Source organism: Podarcis muralis, chromosome 12 (assembly GCF_964188315.1).
Source record: "Podarcis muralis chromosome 12, rPodMur119.hap1.1, whole genome shotgun sequence".
Lineage (NCBI taxonomy): Eukaryota > Metazoa > Chordata > Lepidosauria > Squamata > Lacertidae > Podarcis > Podarcis muralis.
In genome coordinates this window covers 59,966,536-59,988,325 of record NC_135666.1, presented here as the reverse complement: position 1 = coordinate 59,988,325, position 21,790 = coordinate 59,966,536, and the positions used below count along the sequence as shown (strand labels likewise).

General features: G+C 43.6%; 1 protein-coding gene across 5 annotated transcripts in view; it reads right to left on the bottom strand.

Annotated features, from left to right (window-relative positions):
* HECW1 (HECT, C2 and WW domain containing E3 ubiquitin protein ligase 1) overlaps positions 1-21,790 on the bottom strand; it is a 200,355-nt gene that overhangs the window by 105,837 nt on the left and 72,728 nt on the right. For all 5 annotated transcript variants that reach the window (XM_028749807.2, XM_028749810.2, XM_028749812.2 and 2 more), the window contains 2 exons: positions 18,705-19,029; positions 6,907-7,014 (listed from right to left, as the gene is read on the bottom strand). In XM_028749807.2, the coding sequence (XP_028605640.2) occupies positions 6,907-7,014; positions 18,705-19,029 (433 nt within the window). The remainder of the gene's footprint in view (positions 1-6,906; positions 7,015-18,704; positions 19,030-21,790) is intronic.

The window sequence follows — 21,790 nt, the reverse complement described above, 5'->3', positions numbered from 1 at the left end:
TGGGCTGCATTAGCAAGGCCAAGAGTGGGGTCTTGTTGTCTGGGCAGCTCAGGACCTCCATACGCACTGACCAGGCTTGTGCTCCGGGGAGATCATTTTAGCGCTGCTAATGAAGCAATTTGACTTCACCCCTGGAGGTGCTGTCCATTGTGAGACAGATGGATGCCAATGACAAGATGGACCAATGGTCTGACTTGGTATAAGACAGTGTCCTATTATCACTTGCTTACTCAACATTTGGTGGCTAGCATTTGAAAAGGAGAGGTAGACTTACATTTTTTATGTAAGTTATGCACAGTGAAAATTTGGTATGTAACCTTAGTGCAGTGATGATCCATTAACACAAACCAACACTTGGTACTGGAGCTCATCTGCATTGGTTTGCCCTATGTGAACTGGCCTTTGTGTTCTTTGAAATTAGGCTGGTTAACCATAGCAGCTCTAAAGACAGAACTTCCCACAGCTTATTCACATTGTTCAACTATTTCTACAAGTGCTCATTTATTTAGGACATGCCAGGTACATTTTGCATTTGAGCCTCCCTTCACTTCCCTCTGGTGTTTCTGACTGTTCTGTCAGACTTTTTAAAAAGAATTCTATTACTGACTTCTGGATAGATTGGAAGTCCTCTGTACACCTCCACCATAGGTTAAAGAGAAACCACATTACAGTGGTGCCCCGCAAGACGAATGCCTTGCAAGACGAAAAACTCGCTAGATGAAAGGGTTTTCCGTTTTTTGAGTCGTTCCGCAAGACGAATTTCCCTATGGGCTTGCTTCGCAAGACGAAATGTCTTGCGAGTTCTTGTGAGTTTGTTTCCTTTTTCTTAAAGCCGCTAAGCCGCTAATAGCCGCTAAGCCGTTAATAGCCGCTAAGCCGTTAGGAGCCGCTAAGCCGCTAATAGCCGTGCTTCGCAAGACGAAAAAACCGCAAGACGAAGAGACTCACAGAACGGATTAATTTCGTCTTGCGAGGCACCACTGTATTCAAGACAGGAACCAATTGACCCAAATACATACAAGCCTCTACAGTGGTACCTTGGGTTAAGTACTTAATTCGTTCCAGAGGTCCGTACTTAACCTGAAACTGTTCTTAACCTGAAGCACAACTTTAGTTAATGGAGCCTCTCGCTGCTGCTGCGCCGCCACTCCCCAATTTCTGTTCTCATCCTGAAGCAAAGTTCTTAACCTGAGGTACTATTTCTGGGTTAGTGGAGTCTGTAACCTGAAGCGTATGTAACCTGAAGCGTATGTAACCCAAAGTACCACTGTACTGTAATTATCACACTATTGGTTTCCATGAAATGTTGTGTTTCGTTTGTTCCCAGAACATTGCATTTGAAGAGTGTGAGAATAGTGTGGTGACGTTGTACTGGTGTAACTCCTATTAGCACTAATTAGACAGCAGAAAATAGAACTCGTCTACAGCATATTTTTTCCTCCCACATAGAAATTACCAGCTGGTGGAAAGCTCCATGAGAAACTGAATGAATCAAATTAATGTCCTGGTATAAGCAGATGAAAGCTCACCGTAACCATGGAAGCGGCATCTATTCATTCATCAACCAAGTAGCAATCTCTGATCTGGAGATTGTTGACTAGCACCTTCCATCGTAAGTCTGACTCTCCATTGGAATGTGTCGCTGAAATGGGATAATATCTCTTGTTTGCCTGGATGGAAGATGGAGAGAGGTGTGTGTATCTGTGGTAACCTCTAACCTTTGTGTGGCTAGGATGCAGCCTACTGTACACAGGTAGGAGTCAATGCCTGTCGCTTTATCCACTTTCACCTCTGCCCCTGCCCACCAATAGCTCATGGGGGAATATGGCCCCAGGCCTGAAGAAGTTAGCTTCATATAGTTTCATAGCAAATGAAACTATAGTTTCATAGCAAATAAGGTTAATTCCAAGTCCATCTGAAGCCATTGCATAGTTTAAAGTGGGATTTTCAATGTCTATTTTTCAAAAGTGCTTTATGAAATTTCTCGGCTACCACAGAAGTTTGAATTCAACTGAACATCATACAGCATCCAGAGTAAGTAAGTAATTGGGGAAGAGTTTGCAACTGTCAAGGTTCCCTTTATTAACCCAGTTTTCATGGTCTTCTAACTCAGTCACAAAGTATGCATGTTCAAACTTTCAAGCCAGCATTTTTTAAGAAAATGCTTTGAAAGCATATATTTCCCCTATTCTTAGATGTTGTGAATCTTTATCCCACTCTGCCTAAGTCATGGTTGTACAAAAGAGAGAAGGGATAATTCCAAATTCTTATACTTTCCCATGAGTGGAATAAGTTGAATTACCTTAAAAGAAATATGCAGTTTAAAATTCCCAGCATGCCCTGCCCTGGCCCTTCAGCTGCCTGTTTCCTGACACCTAGGGAAATGCGACTCATGGATTATTAAAAGCTCAACTGAAACCCAGCACAAACTTTCTTATTCTCGCGTCTTTTGTTCTTTGGAAGACAGTGGGCTCAGTTATCCTACTTATTTGCATTGCTGTAAATTATCAGTAAATCCAGAATGGAAAATAGTATAATTTGTATAAAATAATTATTTTCAAGTCTCATATGTAAAAGCTGGTGGAATTTTCATTATGATCTGAATAGATCAGGCAGAGTATCACTGTTCACTAAGTATCTGATTAATAAATCTCCCCACAGTGTACAAGGGATGGGCAACTCTGTTTCTGATTCATATAACATTTGCATGTTTTTACCCATAATTCCATTCCACTCCATTCTTGTATTAACATTAATCTTGCAAATTGACATTAATCCTTTCAAAATACATATTTACAAGGCACATTCAAAGATGTACACTTTCTTCAATTCCAATGTAGTATTCTGAGATGTTACAATAGCCAAAAATTGCCTTGCACCATTCAAATCAGTGCAAAATCCAGTGGATTTCCTAACTATGCATTAATTTGAGAAGAATGGATCATTTTATTCACAAAGCCTGAAATCCTCAAGCATCCCTACTTACAAGCCCACGCTGCCACATGGATAATCAAGCCTATGACTGCAAGATATGCAAATATTGCAGGCTTCCTTTACAGTGGTGCCTCGCAAGACGAAATTAATTCGTTCCGCAAGCTTTTTCTGCGAGTTTTTTGTCTTGCGAAGCACGGTTTCCCATAGGAATGCATTGAAAATCAATCAATGCGCTCCTATGGAAACCGCCTTCAGACCAGGTCCGGGGACAGTCCTGGGGACAGCTGTTCTGAAGGCTGGCGGTGGGAAGAAAAGCCCTTCTCCCCACCTCCCGCCCCGCAAGCTCCGGGGACAGGAGGGCTTTGCTGCCGACCGCCAGCATTTTAAAAGCCCCCGGGACAGCGGAGACTTCTCCGCTGTCCCGGGGCGATTTTAAAATGCTGGCGGGCGGCAGCGAAGCCTCCGCTGTCCCGGGGCGATTTTAAAATGCTGGCGGGCGGCAGCGAAGGCCTCCAGGACCTCTTTTGAAGGCCGGCGGTGGGCGAAAGTCTTTGCTCCCGACCGCCAGCATTTTAAAAGAGGTCCCCGGAGATTTCCCTATGGGCTTTCTTCTTGTGAAGCAAGCCCATAGGGAAATTCGTCTGGTGAAGCACCTCGAAAAACGGAAAACCCTTTCGTCTTGCGAGTTTTCCGTCTTGCGAGGCATTTGTCTTGCGAGGTACCACTGTATGTTGGGAATTCTGTATTTGACAGTCCTAGTGGAATCCAAGATAGCCACATCTACACTGGAATCCACACTGGGAGTTGGGGAAAGAGGAACCAAGAACACAGTTAGATGAGTAGGAGTTTGGATTTGATATCCCGCTTTATCACTATCCTAAGGAGTCTCAAGGGACACGGGTGGCACTGTGGGTTAAACCACAGAGCCTAGGGCTTGCTGATGGATGGTCGGCAGTTCGAATCCCCGCGGCAGGGTGAGCTCCTGTTGCTTGGTCCCAGCTCCTGCCCACCTAGCAGTTTGAAAGCATGTCAAAGTGCAAGTAGATGAATAGGTACCACTCTGGCAGGAAGGTAAACAGCATTTCCGTGTGCTGGTTCACCAAGCAGTTTAGTCATGCTGGCCACATGACCCGGAAGCTGTCTGCAGACAAACGGCGGCTCCCTCGGCCTATAGAGTGAGATGAGCGCACAACCCCAGAGTCATCCGTGACTAGACCTAATGGTCAGGGGTACCTTTACCTTTACCTTTAAGGAGTCTCAAAGCAGCTAACAATCTCCTTTCCCTTCCTCCCCCACAACAAACACTCTGTGAGGTGAGTGAGGCTGAGGGACTTCAGAGAAGTGTGACTGGCCCAAGGTCACCCAGCAGCTGCATGTGGGGGAGCAGGGAATCGAACCTGGTTCACCAGATTATGAGTCCACTGCTCTTAACCACTACACCACACTGGTTAGAGAAAACAAAGAGGCCTACCACCTTCCGTTTCTTGATAGCACATGCTCAACAGGTGTCGCTTCTCCTAGCAGGGAAATGGAACTATTGATGACCTGGAATAACTCAGTCAGTAGAGCATGATACTCTTCATCTCAGGGTCGTGGGTGTGAGCCCCACGTTGGGCAAAAGATTCCTGCATCGTAGAAGGTTGGACTAGAAGACCCTTGTGGTCCCTTCCAAGTGTACATTCTATGAAAGCTATGCTTTGGAGTTTCTGCCTTTTGTGGAGCTGCTTGGAGGCAGAGTATCTGTTAGAAAGGCAAAGATGGTGCAAAATCTCAAATGGCTATAGAACGGATTTTATCCCCATGAATTGGGGGGGGGCATAATAAGCACAGACCAAAGAGCCCCACCTGTACCATACCAGTGTACCACTCCCCAACTGACAATTAATATGGAAGGACTTGCTGTCCTGAGTAAGAATTAGAGGCTGCTTGGAAGCAGATTCTGCAGCCAGAAGAGCATGCTCCATACAAAAAAAGAGGAGGGGTTCATTTAAGAAAGTACGTAGATAATGAAATCATACTGGTAATATGATGAAAGAAAAGCATATGGCAGAACTCCCCTTAGAGTTAACTGAATTAACAATCAATTACAGAAGACAATATCTGAGTAAACAAAAAAGAAAACCTAGCTCATCCAAAATCCAGAGCTTTCATATCTGTATCACTTTGCAGCTTGATAATGCCTCTTCTACCATGCCAGTTAGGGATGGGTGCATCTGTCAATTTCAGTTTCTCATTTTTCCAATCTTCAGTTCTCCAGATTTCCACATCAGCTCGCAATTCCCCCCAAGTCCTTTATTAACATTGTAGTGTGATTTTATCCCAATGCACACATTTGTTTGTGCAATTTTGTGTGTGTAATTTGTACAAATCTTACAAATCAATATATCCTCTCCTACTATCCTGAACATTCCCACAGTTTTTAAATACAGGCCTTTTGTTTTATTATTACCTGACATTTTCAGAAGGCAAAGTTAAAATTCTTTGGTTTTTAAACACAGTTTATGTGCTTCTTTGTCAAGTGTAGGCTTCCAAGCTAAATTTTTGTCCAATTACAAAAATAAAAGCAGATTTGAATTCCTGACACCCAAAAACACATTTTTAAGACCCCTCACTAAAGAACTGTGCAAAAATTACGTTTTGTACCCTAAAATGACACACCCTAATCAGACACACCTAGTCAGATACCTCCTGCTGTGTAGCTGCCCCACCCTGATGGCACAACGAGAATACAGCTGTGTTAGAAGCAGACAGAACTGGTACAGAAATCTCACTGGCGTTTCTGGCACATTGCAACTTGGTTCTTATAGTCCATAATCTGTGAAACTATTTAGCTTAGGCCAGTGAACGGAATCTATTTTCCATTGTATACCAAGGAAGCTTTGCATGTCAGCCATCAAAATCCTGCACGCTGCCAATAATTCTGAGGAATAGCACACTCTGTACATAGAGGTTGTTGGTCCTGACCCTTGCAGAGGAAGACTAGTAGTAGAGGCAAATCAATCTTTCTAAGAAACTTGTCCTTCACAGCAGACTTCCTCATTGAGGAACCCCCAATAAGTTTCCAAGGACCCCGCAGTATGCTCTGTAATCCATTTTGAAACCACAGTTTTAAATATTCAAAACCTCTGTCACAGGTTGTTCACAAATGGTTTAAAGTAACCTTCCTTAAGTCTGCCAGAAAATTGTTCCAGTTATCCCAGTTAACTTCCTATCAAGCAGTGCTTTGTTTTAACAATGTTTCATTTTCCTTTGCAGCCAGTTGTCACACAACACAACCTGTTTGGAGCGCCTTTATTAATCTACATTTTGAACTCCTTACAGCAGCACATGCAACACATGTTAAGTATGATGCCCTCAGGCACGGACGCAACAATGAAAGATTCACCTTTACTATGCATGAGCACATAATTTTTCACAACCCAAGCACATAGTTTATTGCGCATCAACGGTATGTTATGCAGTGAGCTCAGCAAATGCAATATGGAATTAATTCCCTTTAAAAAAATACTTCTGTGAGATTGCCTCGGAAATGGTTATTCAGAATAACACACACTCCAAGAAAGGGATTGAAGATTTGCTCTGCCAGAAACTGATCCAAACTACAGAAGACTAAAACAAGGATAAAAGCTCCAGCAGATTCAATAATTTTGATGTTAAATAAATATAAATGAACTTGAAAATAGTTTTTCTCCAAACACAGAAGTATTTAGCACCTGTTCTGAAACCCTCTCATGTTATGAGATGTTCGTGCTTAATAACACCAACATATACAGAGTTATAGATGCAATTTCACCCACTGCATCCTTTCAGTAGTAACTTCTGTTATTCATGAAGCATAGTTTCTGGACAAGCAATTGATCATTTTTCTTTGCCACACGCATTAAATTTTCCCCAAAACACCCATGTAGTGTGGGAGCTCAGCTCTTCCTGTTTTCACTGAAGTATGATGTAATAGCACTATGATATACTTACGTTCTACGAAGTAAGAGCTGGCATCAATCTTCCAGATAATCTGACCTCGGTGAGAGCCATTCACCCCACGATTTTTGTAGTCTAGGAAATTTTCAGACAAAACCTCATCTGCAAAATTAACAAAAGAGAGCCAGTGAAATCAGAGCAAAGGAAAGGGCTGAAAACACAGCTTCTTTTTTAAAAATAATTTATCACTGAAAGGCAGGAAAGTGTCCTATCTCTCACCAGCAAACCCTCCATGATACTCCTCCATTTTTTTAAAAAAGCCCCAAACCTTACACATATAAATGTAGACATCAGAGTAAAGGGGTCTACCCTAGCTTTTTCCTAACCCCGGTGCAATAGTTTTCCATGGCCTGGTTTGCATAACATGGTAAACCAAAATATACCTGGGAAAAGTAAAGTGATGGCAAGCTCCTCTCCAGGTATCTGCACATTTGTGTAGTTTGGTTTATCGGGTTGGATGAACCAGCTATGGTATGAAGCTGTGCAATCAAGAAAAAAACAGATTTACTTCCTTATCTTCTGTTTGTAACAATGTAAAAAGATCTCAGGATCTTTAAACTTGTTTGGGTCCACAGCATCCCTCTGTAGAAGCACAGGTTCCCTTTCTCCATTGTGGGAGATTGTGTAGTTTTGTTGTTGTTGTTTTTATTATGGATTTTGTGTTTTTATCTTGTATTTTTATGCTGTGAACCACCCTGAGATATTTGGTTGAAGGGTGGTATACTAGAAAAAGAAGAAGTAGAAGAAGAAAAAGAAGAAAAAGAACTTTGTGGTCCCCATTACATTCCAGTCAATTATCTAAAGCTTTAACACCCTCTTCAAGTAATATTTTCTCCACAGATTGTTCCATTGATTTCAGGAAAGCTACATGATGAACAAGGTTCTGCCCCCAAGAGAAGTTGGGAGTTCCCTCAGAACAATCAGCAACTATCATTTTGCTATATAGCAGACATATGCTCCAGTGAACTTTAAACCTGCCATATTTCCAGAACTAGTGTTAGCAAGACAGGTATTGAATCTTGCCCATACAAAATAATTTTTGAAGAGAAAATTTCTATCTCTGAGAGAAACAAGATACCTTCTGGTAGGGAAAAATAATAGCTACTGGTGTCGTGAAAAATGCATGGGCGCACAGCTTGAGGATACCACTGTGGTTATAGATACATTTAAAATCAGGAGGAAAATGATTCATTATGGTTTTCTAATCTTTTAGTAAATGCTAACCTCTACAAAGATGTAGTAATGAACATACAACACCACACTTTTATCCTACCTCTGGCAAGAAAACAACTGGTTTGGGGGAATGTGAAGCATGAACTTCTGAGGGTGGTGGTGATCATAGATCATTAATTAATGTTTCTATTCCACTCTTCCTCCATGGACCTTAGGACATTTTAATTGAGATTGATTAGGCAGAGAGAGGATGGCCGGCACAAGGTCACATATGGTGCACCATAGCTGCTTCTAGTCTAGCAACTAAAATATGGCGCTGAGGATGATGAGGAAGGCAAAATAGTCAATGGCATTAGATCTAACTGAGCCAAAAGCACCAAGAGCTTTTTACAACCTGCTTTTCTCCAGTATAAACACTGACAGAGACTTTGGAAGACCCTTTTGCCTATCATGCACTTCAGCTACTCACTGACTCATGATTTACTAAAGAAGGGCATGTGAGTCCCTAAGACTGGGAGTTAAGCTTCACTTTGCTTGCCAATTGCTTTCCCTTACTAAGGATTGTCTTTTTGAATAATTGCAACCCAAAAGTAAAGGATGAAGGGTGCAAAATTCAGTTTGTCCAAGAAGAGTTCATGCTGTTATCTTTCCTATCAACAATAACTTAAGAGAGTGACTTTATCCCACCACCAATGATGACTCATAATTCAGTCTGCTCTTTCTCTTTATTTTTAAATGAGAACGTAGCCAGAAAATGTAGCCCCAGACCAAACTGATCCCCAGTGAGGAGCATCTTTGGTACACCCCTCCATTTGTTCAGCGTTTGAAAACCTATTTTAAAATAAGCAAGCAAACAAACAAACAAACAAGTGCATTTGTAGCAAATTTCACAGCTTTGATGCATGTGAAAATCATATCATATCATATCATTTCACTCATATCAGCCACAATCCCTCACACACAAACTGTTGAATGGGCACCAGTGTTGAAAGTGTACACATGAATTAAGCAATCCTGGCTACACAGATCAGTGTTGCCAGCTTGACAAGTTAAGATGAACTGACATGTGTCGTGCCAGCTTCTGACTTGTTTTGCACAGGAAGCAAAAAGTTGTCCCCTGGTTCTGACCTTGAGTTCTTTTTGATTAAATGAAGCAGCTGGAGGCCTTCAATGATTATGCGCACTGTCTTTGGAAATAGATGCCCTAATGCTCCAGTCCAGAGCAGAATTATATGCAGAAAAACGGTTTCCACATTTGGATCTTCTGGGTATGCTTTATTGCACATGTGTTTACTTAAACACTTGTGGGAGCAGGTGGCGCTGTGGTCTAAACCAGTGTTTCCCAACCTTGGGCCTCCAGCTGTTTTTGAACTACAATTCCCATCATCCCTGACCACTGGTCTTGCTAGCTAGGGATGATGGGAGTTGTAGTCCAAAAACAGCTGGAGGCCCAAGGTTGGGAAACACTGGTCTAAACCACTGAGCCTCTGAGGGCTTACTGATCGGAAGGTTTGTGGTTTGAATCCACATGAAGGGGTTAGCTCCCATTGCTCTGTCCCAGCTCCTGCCAACCTAGCAGTTTGAAAGCATACCAATGCAAGTAGATAAATAGGTACCACTGTGGCAGGAATGTAAATGGAGTTTCTGTGTGCTCTGGCACTTGTCATGGTGTTCCATTGTGCCAGAAGCAGTTTAGTCATGCTGGCCACATGACCCAGAAAGCTGCCTGTGAAGAAACTCCGGCTCCCTCAGCCTGAAGCAAGATGAGCGCCGCACCCCATAGTCAAGTTTGACTGGACTTAACCATCCAAACGTCCTTGTCCTTAACCTTTTTTTACGTTTATTTAAACACTGTGGGTGTTTGTTTCAACCTTTTTACTGAATTGTTTTACGGCATATTTTAATTATGTGTGTTTAAATTCATAAATCACTTAAAAGTCACTTTGCCAATTAAGTGGTATATCATCATCATCATCATCATCATCATCATCATCATCATCATCACCACTGCTATGCAAATAACAATAACATGCAAAGCCTTCACTTATCTGTTATATGGTGATGGAAAGGATCAGACCCAGCTTCTAGTAACACTTCATATGCTACTCCACACTCAACCCTCCAAGATTGTGTGTCCAGCCATGTGCTATTCCCACTATTTTCTGGGCTGAGGTACATTAATTTTTCTACTCCCAATCATAAGCCAATAAGCCAAAAACATCCCACAAATCTTTATCTATATGTATGCTTTATCTAGGGACGCGGGTGGCGCTGTGGGTTAAAGCCTCAGCGCCTAGGACTTGCCGATCGAAAGGTCGGCGGTTTGAATCCCCGCGGTGGGGTGCGCTCCCGTTGCTCGGTCCCAGTGCCTGCCAACCTAGCAGTTCGAAAGCACCCCCGGGTGCAAGTAGATAAATAGGGACCGCTTACTAGCGGGAAGGTAAACGGCGTTCCGTGTGCTGCACTGGCTCGCCAGATGCAGCTTGTCACGCTGGCCACGTGACCCAGAAGTGTCTCCGGACAGCGCTGGCCCCCGGCCTCTAGAGTGAGATGGGCGCACAACCCTAGAGTCTGGCAAAACTGGCCCGTATGGGCAGGGGTACCTTTACCTTTTACTTATGCTTTATCTATAGGGACGCAGGTGGCGCTGTGGGTTAAACCACAGAGCCTGGGACCTGCCGATCAGAAGGTCGGCGGTTCGAATCCCCACGAAGGGGTGAGCTCCCGTTGCTTGGTCCCTGCTCCTGCCAACCTAGCAGTTCGAAAGCATGTCAAAGTGCAAGTAGATAACCTTCCAGCGGGAAGGTAAACGGCGTTTCTGTGCGCTGCTCTGGTTCGCCAGAAGCGGCTTAGTCATGCTGGCCACATGACCTGGAAGCTGTACGCCGGCTCCCTCAGCCAGTAAAGCGAGATGAGCGCCACAACCCCAGAGTCGGCCACAACTGGACCTAATGGTCAGGGGTCCCTTTACCTTTACCTTATGCTTTATCTATATGGAGGCTGAACACAGGCATAAGGAATGAAGGTAATGCTACACATCAGTAGTTTTCAAACTGTGTTTCAGAGAAACTCTGGAAACTTCCTTGGAAATTTCTCAGGAGTAAATCAGTGAGAAAATTACTAATAGCAGACAAGCTTCTATAAAAGTCAGTAACCCCCTGCATGCATGAAGGCAGCGTTATACATTTAGAAAGGAGCAAGGCACAAGAGTACCAATTGCATAGACGCCTGTGCACAACTAGCTGCTTCCAGACTTCTTCACTGCAGACAGACCATGACAACCTCTGGTTGTCTGAGGGTGGAGGCCAAAGCATGCCTGATGCCCAGGGCTGTGGCCAAGAGTGCAGCCCAACTTCCCAGAAATCACGTTATGTCCCTTGACATGAATGGGGCTAGGCTGAGTACCAGAACAAAGGCTGGCCCACCACGAAGCGGACAGAGGCGAAATCCCAAGGGGCAGCCCACCCCTACCACTGGACAAACAAGGAGAAGCGGTGGCAGCAGCTTCCAGTGAGCTCTTGTGAGATCTTGCCATCATCACTGCTTCTTCTAACTTCTCTGGAGTTGCTGTGGGTGCTACCCACCCCATCCCAACGCTGGAGAAGTGGCTTCCAGCTTCCTGTGAGATCTTGCTGGAACCCAAAAGCTGCAGCTATGCAACCCCAGTGAGTAAGGCTTTCCCGTTTTGCCTCAGGCAGAGAAATGGGATGGGCCTCCCCTAATCACAACCAACCTTCTCTTACAATGGGCAGCCATACTGAGAACGCTGGATACATTCCAGTGCCCACTCTCAGTTCAAGTGGAAGAATGGCAAGCCCAAGAGGTCTGGCTATCCTACATGTGAGCCAAAGATGCACTTCCGAGCATACTTCCGAGATCCTCTGAAATACACAGTTGTTCCATGGCAGGCATGTTCATGTGGGAAGGCTAGTCAAAAATCGCAGTTATATACCAGAGCTATAAGATAGTATATGCTGTGCCCCTACACACAACAAATGCAGCTTGGTCCAAAGCTATTCTTTTTTTCATGTGCTTTGATTGTGAATCAATGGACTTGGAATAAAATCCTCATGCAAGGAATAAACTAAAGCAGTCAGAAAGTCAGGATAAACTCAGAAGTATATTGAGAGAAACTTCACTAATTAGAATCTTGCCGGAATTACATATAGCATTAGAGATTTTTGCCTTTTAGGAGGGGAAATAAAATTAAAGGCAAAAGAGAAAAGAAAGAAGCATGTGGCTTTTAAAGCAGAGTTTCAGCTAATTAGGTCAAAAATATTTTTGATATAAACTTAAAAGAAATGGTTGAATAATAAAGAAGAAGAACAAATACAGCCTAGAAATTGGACCCTAGAGGTTTTGTGCATAATGAACTTTTATCAGACAACTTTTTAAAATGTTTTGGTTTTCCCAGAAGGATAGTGAAGAAGAAAGCCTAATGTATATCAATAAGCACTGTGCAATATTACCCTCACATGAAATCAAGGACTCAGGCAATGAAAGTCTAGCCTATGTTCTGGACTTCATGTAAAGGCCTTTGTGACCCAAGTTAAATTATCTGAGTACATTTAGGGAGAGTGGAACTTAAAACAACAGCTGGAATTTGGGCATTTTTTTTTGTTCTGCCCAACAGAACTAGCTACTATTTTGAGCATTCTGGCAAAGCAGAATGATTGCTTAGCCCTTTCCCTTTTGATTCAAAATCTTCTCATTTGAATAAAACAAAGGCAGAACAGGGACTGGGGATTCCGTTTGTGCTGGATGGTGTAGCACTCCCTCAAATACGCAGTTTAGGTGTACTTGTGAATTCAGTCCTGAGTTTGGATGTCCAGGTCTCTGTGGTGGCCAGGAGTTAAAGCTAGTTCACCAGCTGCACCTGTTCCTTGAGATGCCTGATTTGGCCACAGAGACACACACCTTAGTTACACCCTGCTTAATGTAATTCACTCTACATGGGGCTGCCTTTGAAAAGTGCTCAGAAACATCAACGGGCTAAACTGTTGATTGGGGCTGGTTACTGGCCTACAATTATTGGGGCTGGTCATTGGTTGCAGCTGCTACAACAGCTTCACTGGCTATTGGTCTGTTTCCATGCACAATTCAAAGTGCTGGTTATGACCTATAAAGGCCAACATGGCCTAGGTCCAAGCTATCTGAAAGACCATATTCCCTCATAGGAACCTGCCCAGGTTTTGAGATTTGGGACAGAGGGTGGCGCTTGGGGGGGAATTGTCATCGCGCCACTCCTTGGTGTGTGGAGTGCCGCAGGGTGCGATACTCTCCCCGATGCTTTTCAACATCTTTATGCGCCCCCTCGCCCAGCTTGTTCGGAGTTTTGGGCTGGGTTGCCATCAGTATGCCGATGACACCCAACTCTATCTGTTGATGGATGGCCATCCTGACTCGGCCCCAGACACACTGACCAGATGTTTGGAAGCTGTGGCTGGATGGTTACGTGGGAGCCGGTTGAAGCTAAATCCTTCGAAGACAGAGGTCCTGTGGCTGGGACGGGGCGATATGGGATTGGGGGGGGGGGCAACTCCCATCTCTTGCGGGGGCGCAATTAGTGCCAGCACCGTCCGTTAAGAGTTTGGGTGTAATCTTCGACACCTCCCTTTCCATGGAGGCGCAGATTGCAGCTATAACAAAGGCGGCATTTTTCCATCTCCGCCAAGCTAAGCAGTTGGCTCCTTACCTCTCTCGCCCTGACCTAGCCACTGTGATCCACGTGACGGTCACCTCCAGACTGGATTATTGTAACTCGCTCTACGTGGGGCTGCCCTTGAGACTGACCCAGAAACTCCAGCGGGTGCAGAATGCTGCAGCGAGACTCCTTACGGGGTCTTCGCTGCGAGATCACATTCACCCGGTGCTATACCAGCTGCACTGGCTCCCGGTGGAGTACAGGATCAGGTTTAAGGTGCTGGTTTTAACCTTTAAAACCCTATACGGCCAGGACCCTCATACCTACGGGACCGCCTCTCCTGGTATGCCCCACAGAGAAACCTACGGTCTTCAAATAAAAACATCTTGAAGGTCCCAGGCCACAGAGAAGTTAGGCTGGCCTCAACTAGAGCCAGGGCTTTTTCGGCTGTGGCTCCGATTTGGTGGAACACTCTGTCACAAGAGACCAGGGCCCTGCGGGACTTGAAATCTTTCTGCAGGGCCTGCAAGACAGAGCTGTTCCACCAGGCCTTTGGCAAGGGCACAGCCTGACTCCCTCCTTCGGCAATCTTCGTGGAGCTCTGGCCCAATGGCTGCCAGTGGCTTGATTTAATTAATTTTATAATGAATGATTTTAGAATGTTGTTTATGCTGTACTTTTGTACTGTTTTATTGTTGTTAGCCGCCCTGAGCCCGGCTTCAGCTGGGGAGGGCGGGATATAAATAAAATTTATTATTATTATTATTATTACCACCTCCTAGGCCCATTTGGTGCTGTTGCAGGAGAGGGTCTTCTCGGGAGCTGCTCCCATACTGCCCTGGAGAAGCCAGACTGGCTTGCTCCCTGCTGTCCTTCTGCTGGCAGTGAAGACCTTGTTCCAACAAGCTATTGGGAATTGACTGCTTTTAATGAAAGGGTTGGTGCCATGCTGTTTTATTGTAATTATTGGTATGTTTTTTTAAAAAAATTCATATATGTTTATTGTTCTCTCTCAGTGTTTAACTTTAATGATTGATTTTTCTATATTCTTTGCAGTGCTTGTTTTTAGATTTAAGCAGCCTGTCAGGGAAAAGGGAGGGTATAAATTAATAATAATAATAATAATAATAATAATAATAATAATAATAATAATAAATATAATAGTAAGAAATATTAAATATTACTTTATTTATACCCTGCCCATATTGAAAAAAGACAGGCCTCATATTTCACCAGGAGTGGGAAGGATATATTGCAATATTGTTAGAAGGATTTCAATACGTTAATGAGAAACACTCTCCATTTGTTCTCTGGATCAGATAAACTGGCAAGTTTCACTATTGTTTGCAATTTCCAAATATCATACCATTGATTATCCCTCAGTTCTTTAAAGTAAGAAGAGACTTTAGAGCCTAACACACGTCAATCCAGAGTCCACACTCACTCTTGAGCAAACTTGTGTAGATGCAGCAGCTAACAGTAAGAAAATGTGCTGCAGGCTGACTCACTAACTCTTCTAGGGATGCATAAAGGAATGCTGACAGCGTCACACTGATATCAGAGACCCAGAGTTAAAGGCACAAAAAGACAAATCACAATGGCAATCTACACTTCAAACATTTCCCCCTGTTTTGAAGAAGGTTGTGGTGCCATGTAACAAAAGACAAGGCAAGGAAGCACTCTATGAGACAACCATCCCACATACAGCAATGGGTACTGGTTTTTATACGCTTTATCTTACATACTGTGTCTTATCCTGCAATAAACTCAGGGCCAACTTGCACAATATCCTTCCTAACAACAGAATATGTGACAGCAAGCTTTCAGCTACTAAAATGCGCTGCACTGGCTGCCTTGAAAGCAGTTTGAAAACTTCAGTTGGTCCAAATTGCAGCTGAGTTACTTGCCTAAGCCAGAGGTAGTCAGTGCAGTCACCTCTGGGTATTGCTGGGCTATAACTCTCAATCCCTGGTCATCAGCTATGCTGGCTAGAGCTGATGGGAGTTGCAGTCCGACAACATATGGAGGGCACCACTTCGGCTACCCCTGTCCAGTGCTTAGTGCTTAGAGAGTTAAACCGACTGCTGATTGGTTTTTGAGCTGAATTTAAATGTGCTGATTTTGATCTTTAAATCCCTACACACACAGTTTGGGACCAGAATTGCTTCTAGTACTCTTCCTTCCATCTGGCAACCACTTTACAATATTTTCAGCACCAAGAAAACACCTTTATTCACACCCTCACTGTGACTAAAATATTGATATTGATCCACTGGAAAGATAAATTTGTGGTGCCCTTTAATCAATGGATAGAAGATATGACAACTCTTGCAAAATACAGACAGCTTATAGACACAGATGGTGTATACCAAATATAATGACATTTGGAATGCATTTATAAAGAATATAGTACAATATATCAATATAGAAATAAATGTAAATGTAGTAGAATAATAATTTCACTTTTATAGTTTTGTATGGGACAAGTATTATAGAGTCTTTCTTTCTTTCTCTTTCTTTTTCTCTTTTGTATTTTTATACACTATTTGGGGGAGGAATGCCCAGAGCTTTTGGGGGGAATTGTAGAAAATCACAAACCCAGCGAACAAACACTGACAATCGCTCGTGTCAGATAAGCCAACAAGCGCCTGCCCACTCGCCAACAGCAGCCGGCAATCGCATGACTAATTGCCACAGCAGCAGCCAACCCACAGCAGCCCTTGCCACAGCAACCATTCACACACCAAATTATCACAGAAGCAGCCAATCCAAAGCAGCCCTTGATGCAGTCACCAATCACCCGTCCCCCCTGTGCACTATCCATGTATAAGATGACCCCCGTTTTTTAACATTATTTTAGAGTTAAAAAAAGTTTGTCTTATACACCGAAAAGTATGGTAAATCACCTACAGGTTGTCTTGCGTGGTGACTTGGAAATTCTCTATCAAAATAATGAATAAATAATAGTTATTCCAATGTGAACTTCCTCAGGCTCTTAAATAATCTGACAGGGTCTTGCACCTTCCTTAGTTGAAGAAAGATTAGCATCCATAAGCAGGATGAGGTTTTCAGTGCTGGCACCCCATTCTTGTAGCATTGCTAGGTCTCTGATAGCCCTTGTTTGGTTAGGTATTGTTTGGAATTGGTTTTAAAGAGTTTTCCTTACTATATGTAAAAGAGGTATTGAATTTTTGCATTATTAAGCCACCTTGAGGACTGAAGAGTGAATGGAAATGTGGGATATTTATAATATTTATAAAAATATTTGTATACCACTATGTCATAAAGAGATATCAAATCTGTTTACAGCAATAAAATCATAAAATACAAAACATTAACAAAAGTTAAAAAGAGAAGTCAACCATTGTGGAAGGATGCCTTCTTAAGGATGCCTGCACCAGCCTAGCAGAATAGAAAGTTTTCAGCAGGCATTTAAAAGTTGGCACTGAAGGTGCCTGCTAAATCTCTATATAAGCAAGCAAGTGACCTAGGAATAGCAGCAGTCTGGAGATTTCTCAAAACGGCTGCAGAGTTAACTCCTCACCCAACCCTCTGCACTAGCAGGAAGGAAACAAACTCCACCATTTTACCACACCACCGGATTTATTCTCATTCTTTCTATTTACTATGATTTAGCCCAATTAGGACAAGGAGCCACAGATATTTTCTCCTTACATGCCTAAGTGCTAAGAAGGATCTCTAGACCTCACTGACCTCCAGAAGAACAGAACCTGTTCCCCACTTCTGGTTTGGAAAACAGGAAGGAGGTAGATTAATCCCAAACACTGTAGTATTTGACTTTAACTTTGTGAAGGACTTCCGGGGAGTACCACCCACCACTGTCCCCTGTGCTTCCCTCCTGTATGGATGCAGGATCAGGACCCTGGTCAACAGGCCTTGCTGGTAGAGAACGGCTGTGAGACAAGCCTGTAGCCAGACAAGACATACTACTGCTCTTCCCTGCAGTGGGGCCTGACAAGACACAGCTGTAGACAGTGAGGCTTCAGGGTACCTTATAATTGTGGAGGAAGGGAGGGCTGGACAGGGGATCCAGGAAAGTCAAAGCCAGGAAGGAGGTGGTGATGGAAAGAAGCTGGATGTCACAGGGCAAGGCCTCAGGTAACACCTCCCTGGTGCCTCCCCAAGGAACTGCCAGGATGTGTTCAGTGTAGACATTAGAGTGTGATACAACACCCTGTCACAAATAAGCAACTGTGAATTGAACATTGCAGTGCACATGGCTGTTTGTGCAAAAGAAGAAAAGGGCAGTGGCACAGGGGAGCCTAGCAAGCATTTGCAGCCTTTTATTGCGAACTCTTTTTATAGCATTTGTCCTTAAAACACAGTGTGCTTGTCTTACAATTCATTCTTATAAGGACACACTTACTTCCATTTTACAGGTGGGGAAGCAGATCTTGAAAGACCATAATGCAGTGCTTTTTTTGTGGGGGGACGCAGAGGTACGCATACCCCTAAACATTTTGTGAATCTAAGTTTGGCCTCATTGAGGGGCAGTATTTCAGTATGAGTAGGAAAATGAGAGTACCCCTAACATTTTTTGGGGGGGAGGGGAACTTCCATAATGTATGTATTTGGCTTCACATGTGAACCCATCTTATCAAGCCCGCCTTAGTCACTGAGCTATGTTGGCTCTTCGAAGAAAATCACTATTAATATGGCATGAAGGACAGCATATTTAAGTAAGTCTCATTGAATTCCATGGGATTCAAATACACATGCTTATTTGGTAATTAGAGCGAGTCATTCACTCATCAGTTTGAAGGGAGCCCTACAGGAGTTCAATAGACCTCCTGTTGTGGCCAACTTTGTTTTGCAGGTTTGGGTCGGTGTGGGGGTGGAGTACTTCAAAACACACGGGGGTGTGAGTTAGGTTTAGCTTGGTGCTGGCCCACTTTAGATACACTTCATATTTGCAAATATATTTTTTTAAATCCTAAGGGTGGGACTGACTTACCAATGAGATACATGCCGATCCAATCCCCAGCATCCACTTCTTCCTTTATATCCCAGTAAATCACGAGGTCCTGTGAATGTCCTATGGAATAATAGGAGCTGCTGACCATGAGTGTAGACCGGCTATCTGAGGTGACCAAGTCTGTGTCACTGGTAGAGCGTGGAATAGTGACTGCCTCATGGGGACCATTCCCAATGTCCATGTTGTGGAACTGGTCTGGGTTGTAGCTGTACCTCAGAGGTTCTTTGCACCGGCGCCGATTCTGTGCGTTCCTAGATGGCGATGCCATGGCAGCCAGGCCCAGGAACCTGTTCTGATACAGATTCTGTCAAAAGGAAAGAGGGGAGTCACTGACAAGCACAATCCATTTTTTGTTGAATCCAATATATCAACATTTTAGAAAATAAAAATGAAGTGACCAAACCTCCATGCATGACTGCAACATAGCAGAAACCACCTCACAAAATGCAGTTTACATCCTTAATTTTGCTTACATCCTTAATGCACACTGCAGATAGCTACATTACATAATTGGTAACCATTTGTCGTTAGCTGGTTATATTTAAGACTGTTACTTACATTGTCCATCTCTTTTGAATCTGAATTAATGAAACACAGGATTTTCATCAGCAAAATAACATTCCATTTAATTCTTTTATTTGGCCCATAACCAGCCTTTGGCAGCTAAACTAGTGTCTTAGTCTGTCTCCTTTTGCAGTCATCTTTCCTTTTATTGCCTGGCCCAACTGCACCATCTGTTCCTGCAAAGTGATGCAGAGTCACCTTCATATAAATTACTGGTGTTTGCCAGCTGAGCTCTTTTCCTGCGCTTGGTATTCCTAGGCTGCAGTTATATTGATGGTAAAAAAAATTGTGCTCCATATTAATACTGTGCCAGAGGTAAGCGTATCAGCTGAATCCTTATTGTGCTCAAATGCTGAGCTACAGTACCTTGCCACAGTTGGCTCTACACCATCTGCTCCTGTGTAGCAGCCACGAAGCACCATCACAGATGGGAGGGAGGGAGGGAAACAGAATGGGTGCCAGGGCAACAAGGCATGAAGACTCCTTTGCAAAGAGGTTGGCTGGAATTACTTTGTATTGCAGCTGCTCTCCACAGCAAGCTGCTTATGTGCAGCAGGCACCCCATATTTCGGCCATGTGGCTTGTTTTCACACCACAGCAAAAGATTCCAGTTAGTGGCAGAGCAGTAATGTGAAGGAAACTAAATGATGGCAGAGCGACTGCATAGTAGCACTTGGGGACAAACACTGCACACAAACAAACTGCTCTGTAGTCTCCAGGAGAATGCAGTTTCATGTGGCCTCCACATTTTGCCAACAAGTCAATGAAACTCAGAACAAACAGATTCACTCCATCCCTCCCTTTCCATGGTTCCTCTCATTTCATGATTGTTGTTGGCTCAGTAGTGACCAACGTGATGGGACAGTGCATCAGATCTGCCCTCCCAATGCCACCATCATTACAGCTTACCTGGGCAGTGCTGGGGCAGGGACATGGTCAGAGCTGCATGGACACACTGGCAGAGCTACCCGCTGGTACACCACACAGCTCACTACTGCTCTGAGCCATCCCACCCAGTACTGCCCAGGTAAGCTGTAGCAGCACCAATGTTTGGAGGGTAGCTCCATTGCTATTGCACACCATACTGGCCACTACTGCGCTGGGCAGATGCCAATTTAAGTTTAGGCCACACATCTGTGGCTGTCCCATAGTTCTCAGTGCTTATTAACACACTCTTCTTCCCTGTTTGGGTCTTAAACCCTTGTCCCAAGGTCCCTGTGTGCGTCCTCTTTGTAGGTCTCATGCCCAGGTAGCTACTGGGCCATTATGTTGCATGGTCTCTCCTTCTCTTTGCATGTTGCATGCGAGCAGCATAAGGGGACAGGCTCGTAGAATGGGGGAGCTATAGTGTCATTTTGCACGTTGTGTGTTGTAACATAAGGAGATGTGCTGCATGTGTGTTCCCACTGCTGTGAGTTCCGTGGTTCCCTCTCACTGTGGGCAGTATCACTGGCACAGTCTTTCACTGGTGGGCTTTGAATGTTTCTATGGATATGTGGGGTGTCTGCCATTTTACTGCCATTTTGGGACTTCCTGAACCGTATATTTCCCCTCCCACAAGGCAAAGCATAGGATAGCATGCACTGTTCTGCTAGCATAGTGATAGCATATCTCTCCCATAACCCCACTGTGTAATTGGTGCACAGGATCACCCTGCCCAATGCTGCAGAAATTGTTACACATAATTAGAACGCTGGGCTTGGACTACACTTGTAAATGTGGTATAAAATACTAAATCTTATTGTTTGTCAGGAAAATAAATATTTAAATATTATTATGCTTTGACACACAGAGAACATAGTAATGCCTCAATACGTATTTGTAGATCTTTCTTAAAATGAGTTCAACCCAGTGTGTCCCACTTTAAAGTAAATTGTAACCCAACTATCAAACCCAGCCAATATCCAATCTATTTGTGGCAGTCAAGTGATGATGCCCATAATGAAACTTTGCACATATTTTTCAATTAGAGTACAGCATAGCACAAGAGACAAGAAGAAAAAGTATTTCTCAGTATTTCTCAGAAAGACTGAACCCAATGTGCTTTAACTATATGCGATTTTGGCTTTAGGCGCAATCCGCGGAATATAACCCTCACCTAAGTTTCAGGCCTACTGTATATGTTCATGTCCTGGGGAGTGGGAGGAAATTGGCACACCTGTCCCAGTCTATGTAAGAAGAGCTGCATAAGTGTCCCCTAGTTGTTCCGTCAGGTACATCAATCAAGAAGTGCTGAGAGAATGCATATATAAACTCAACATTTCTGAGCTCATTAACATCTTATGAGGTACGTGCTTTTTCTGAGACAGAAAATGCCAGTTGCTTTTAAACATAGGTCCAGGACAATACTGTTTCACTATGTTCTTTACACTGAGCAACTTATTAGATCTGGAATAGTAAAACCTGTTGAAAAAATCAAATGTTCGAGACTTCCAGGTTGTCACAAGTGAGATCGGGGAGCTGGAATCACTCGCTCTGAGCAATCCAGCTGTTGCAAGCGG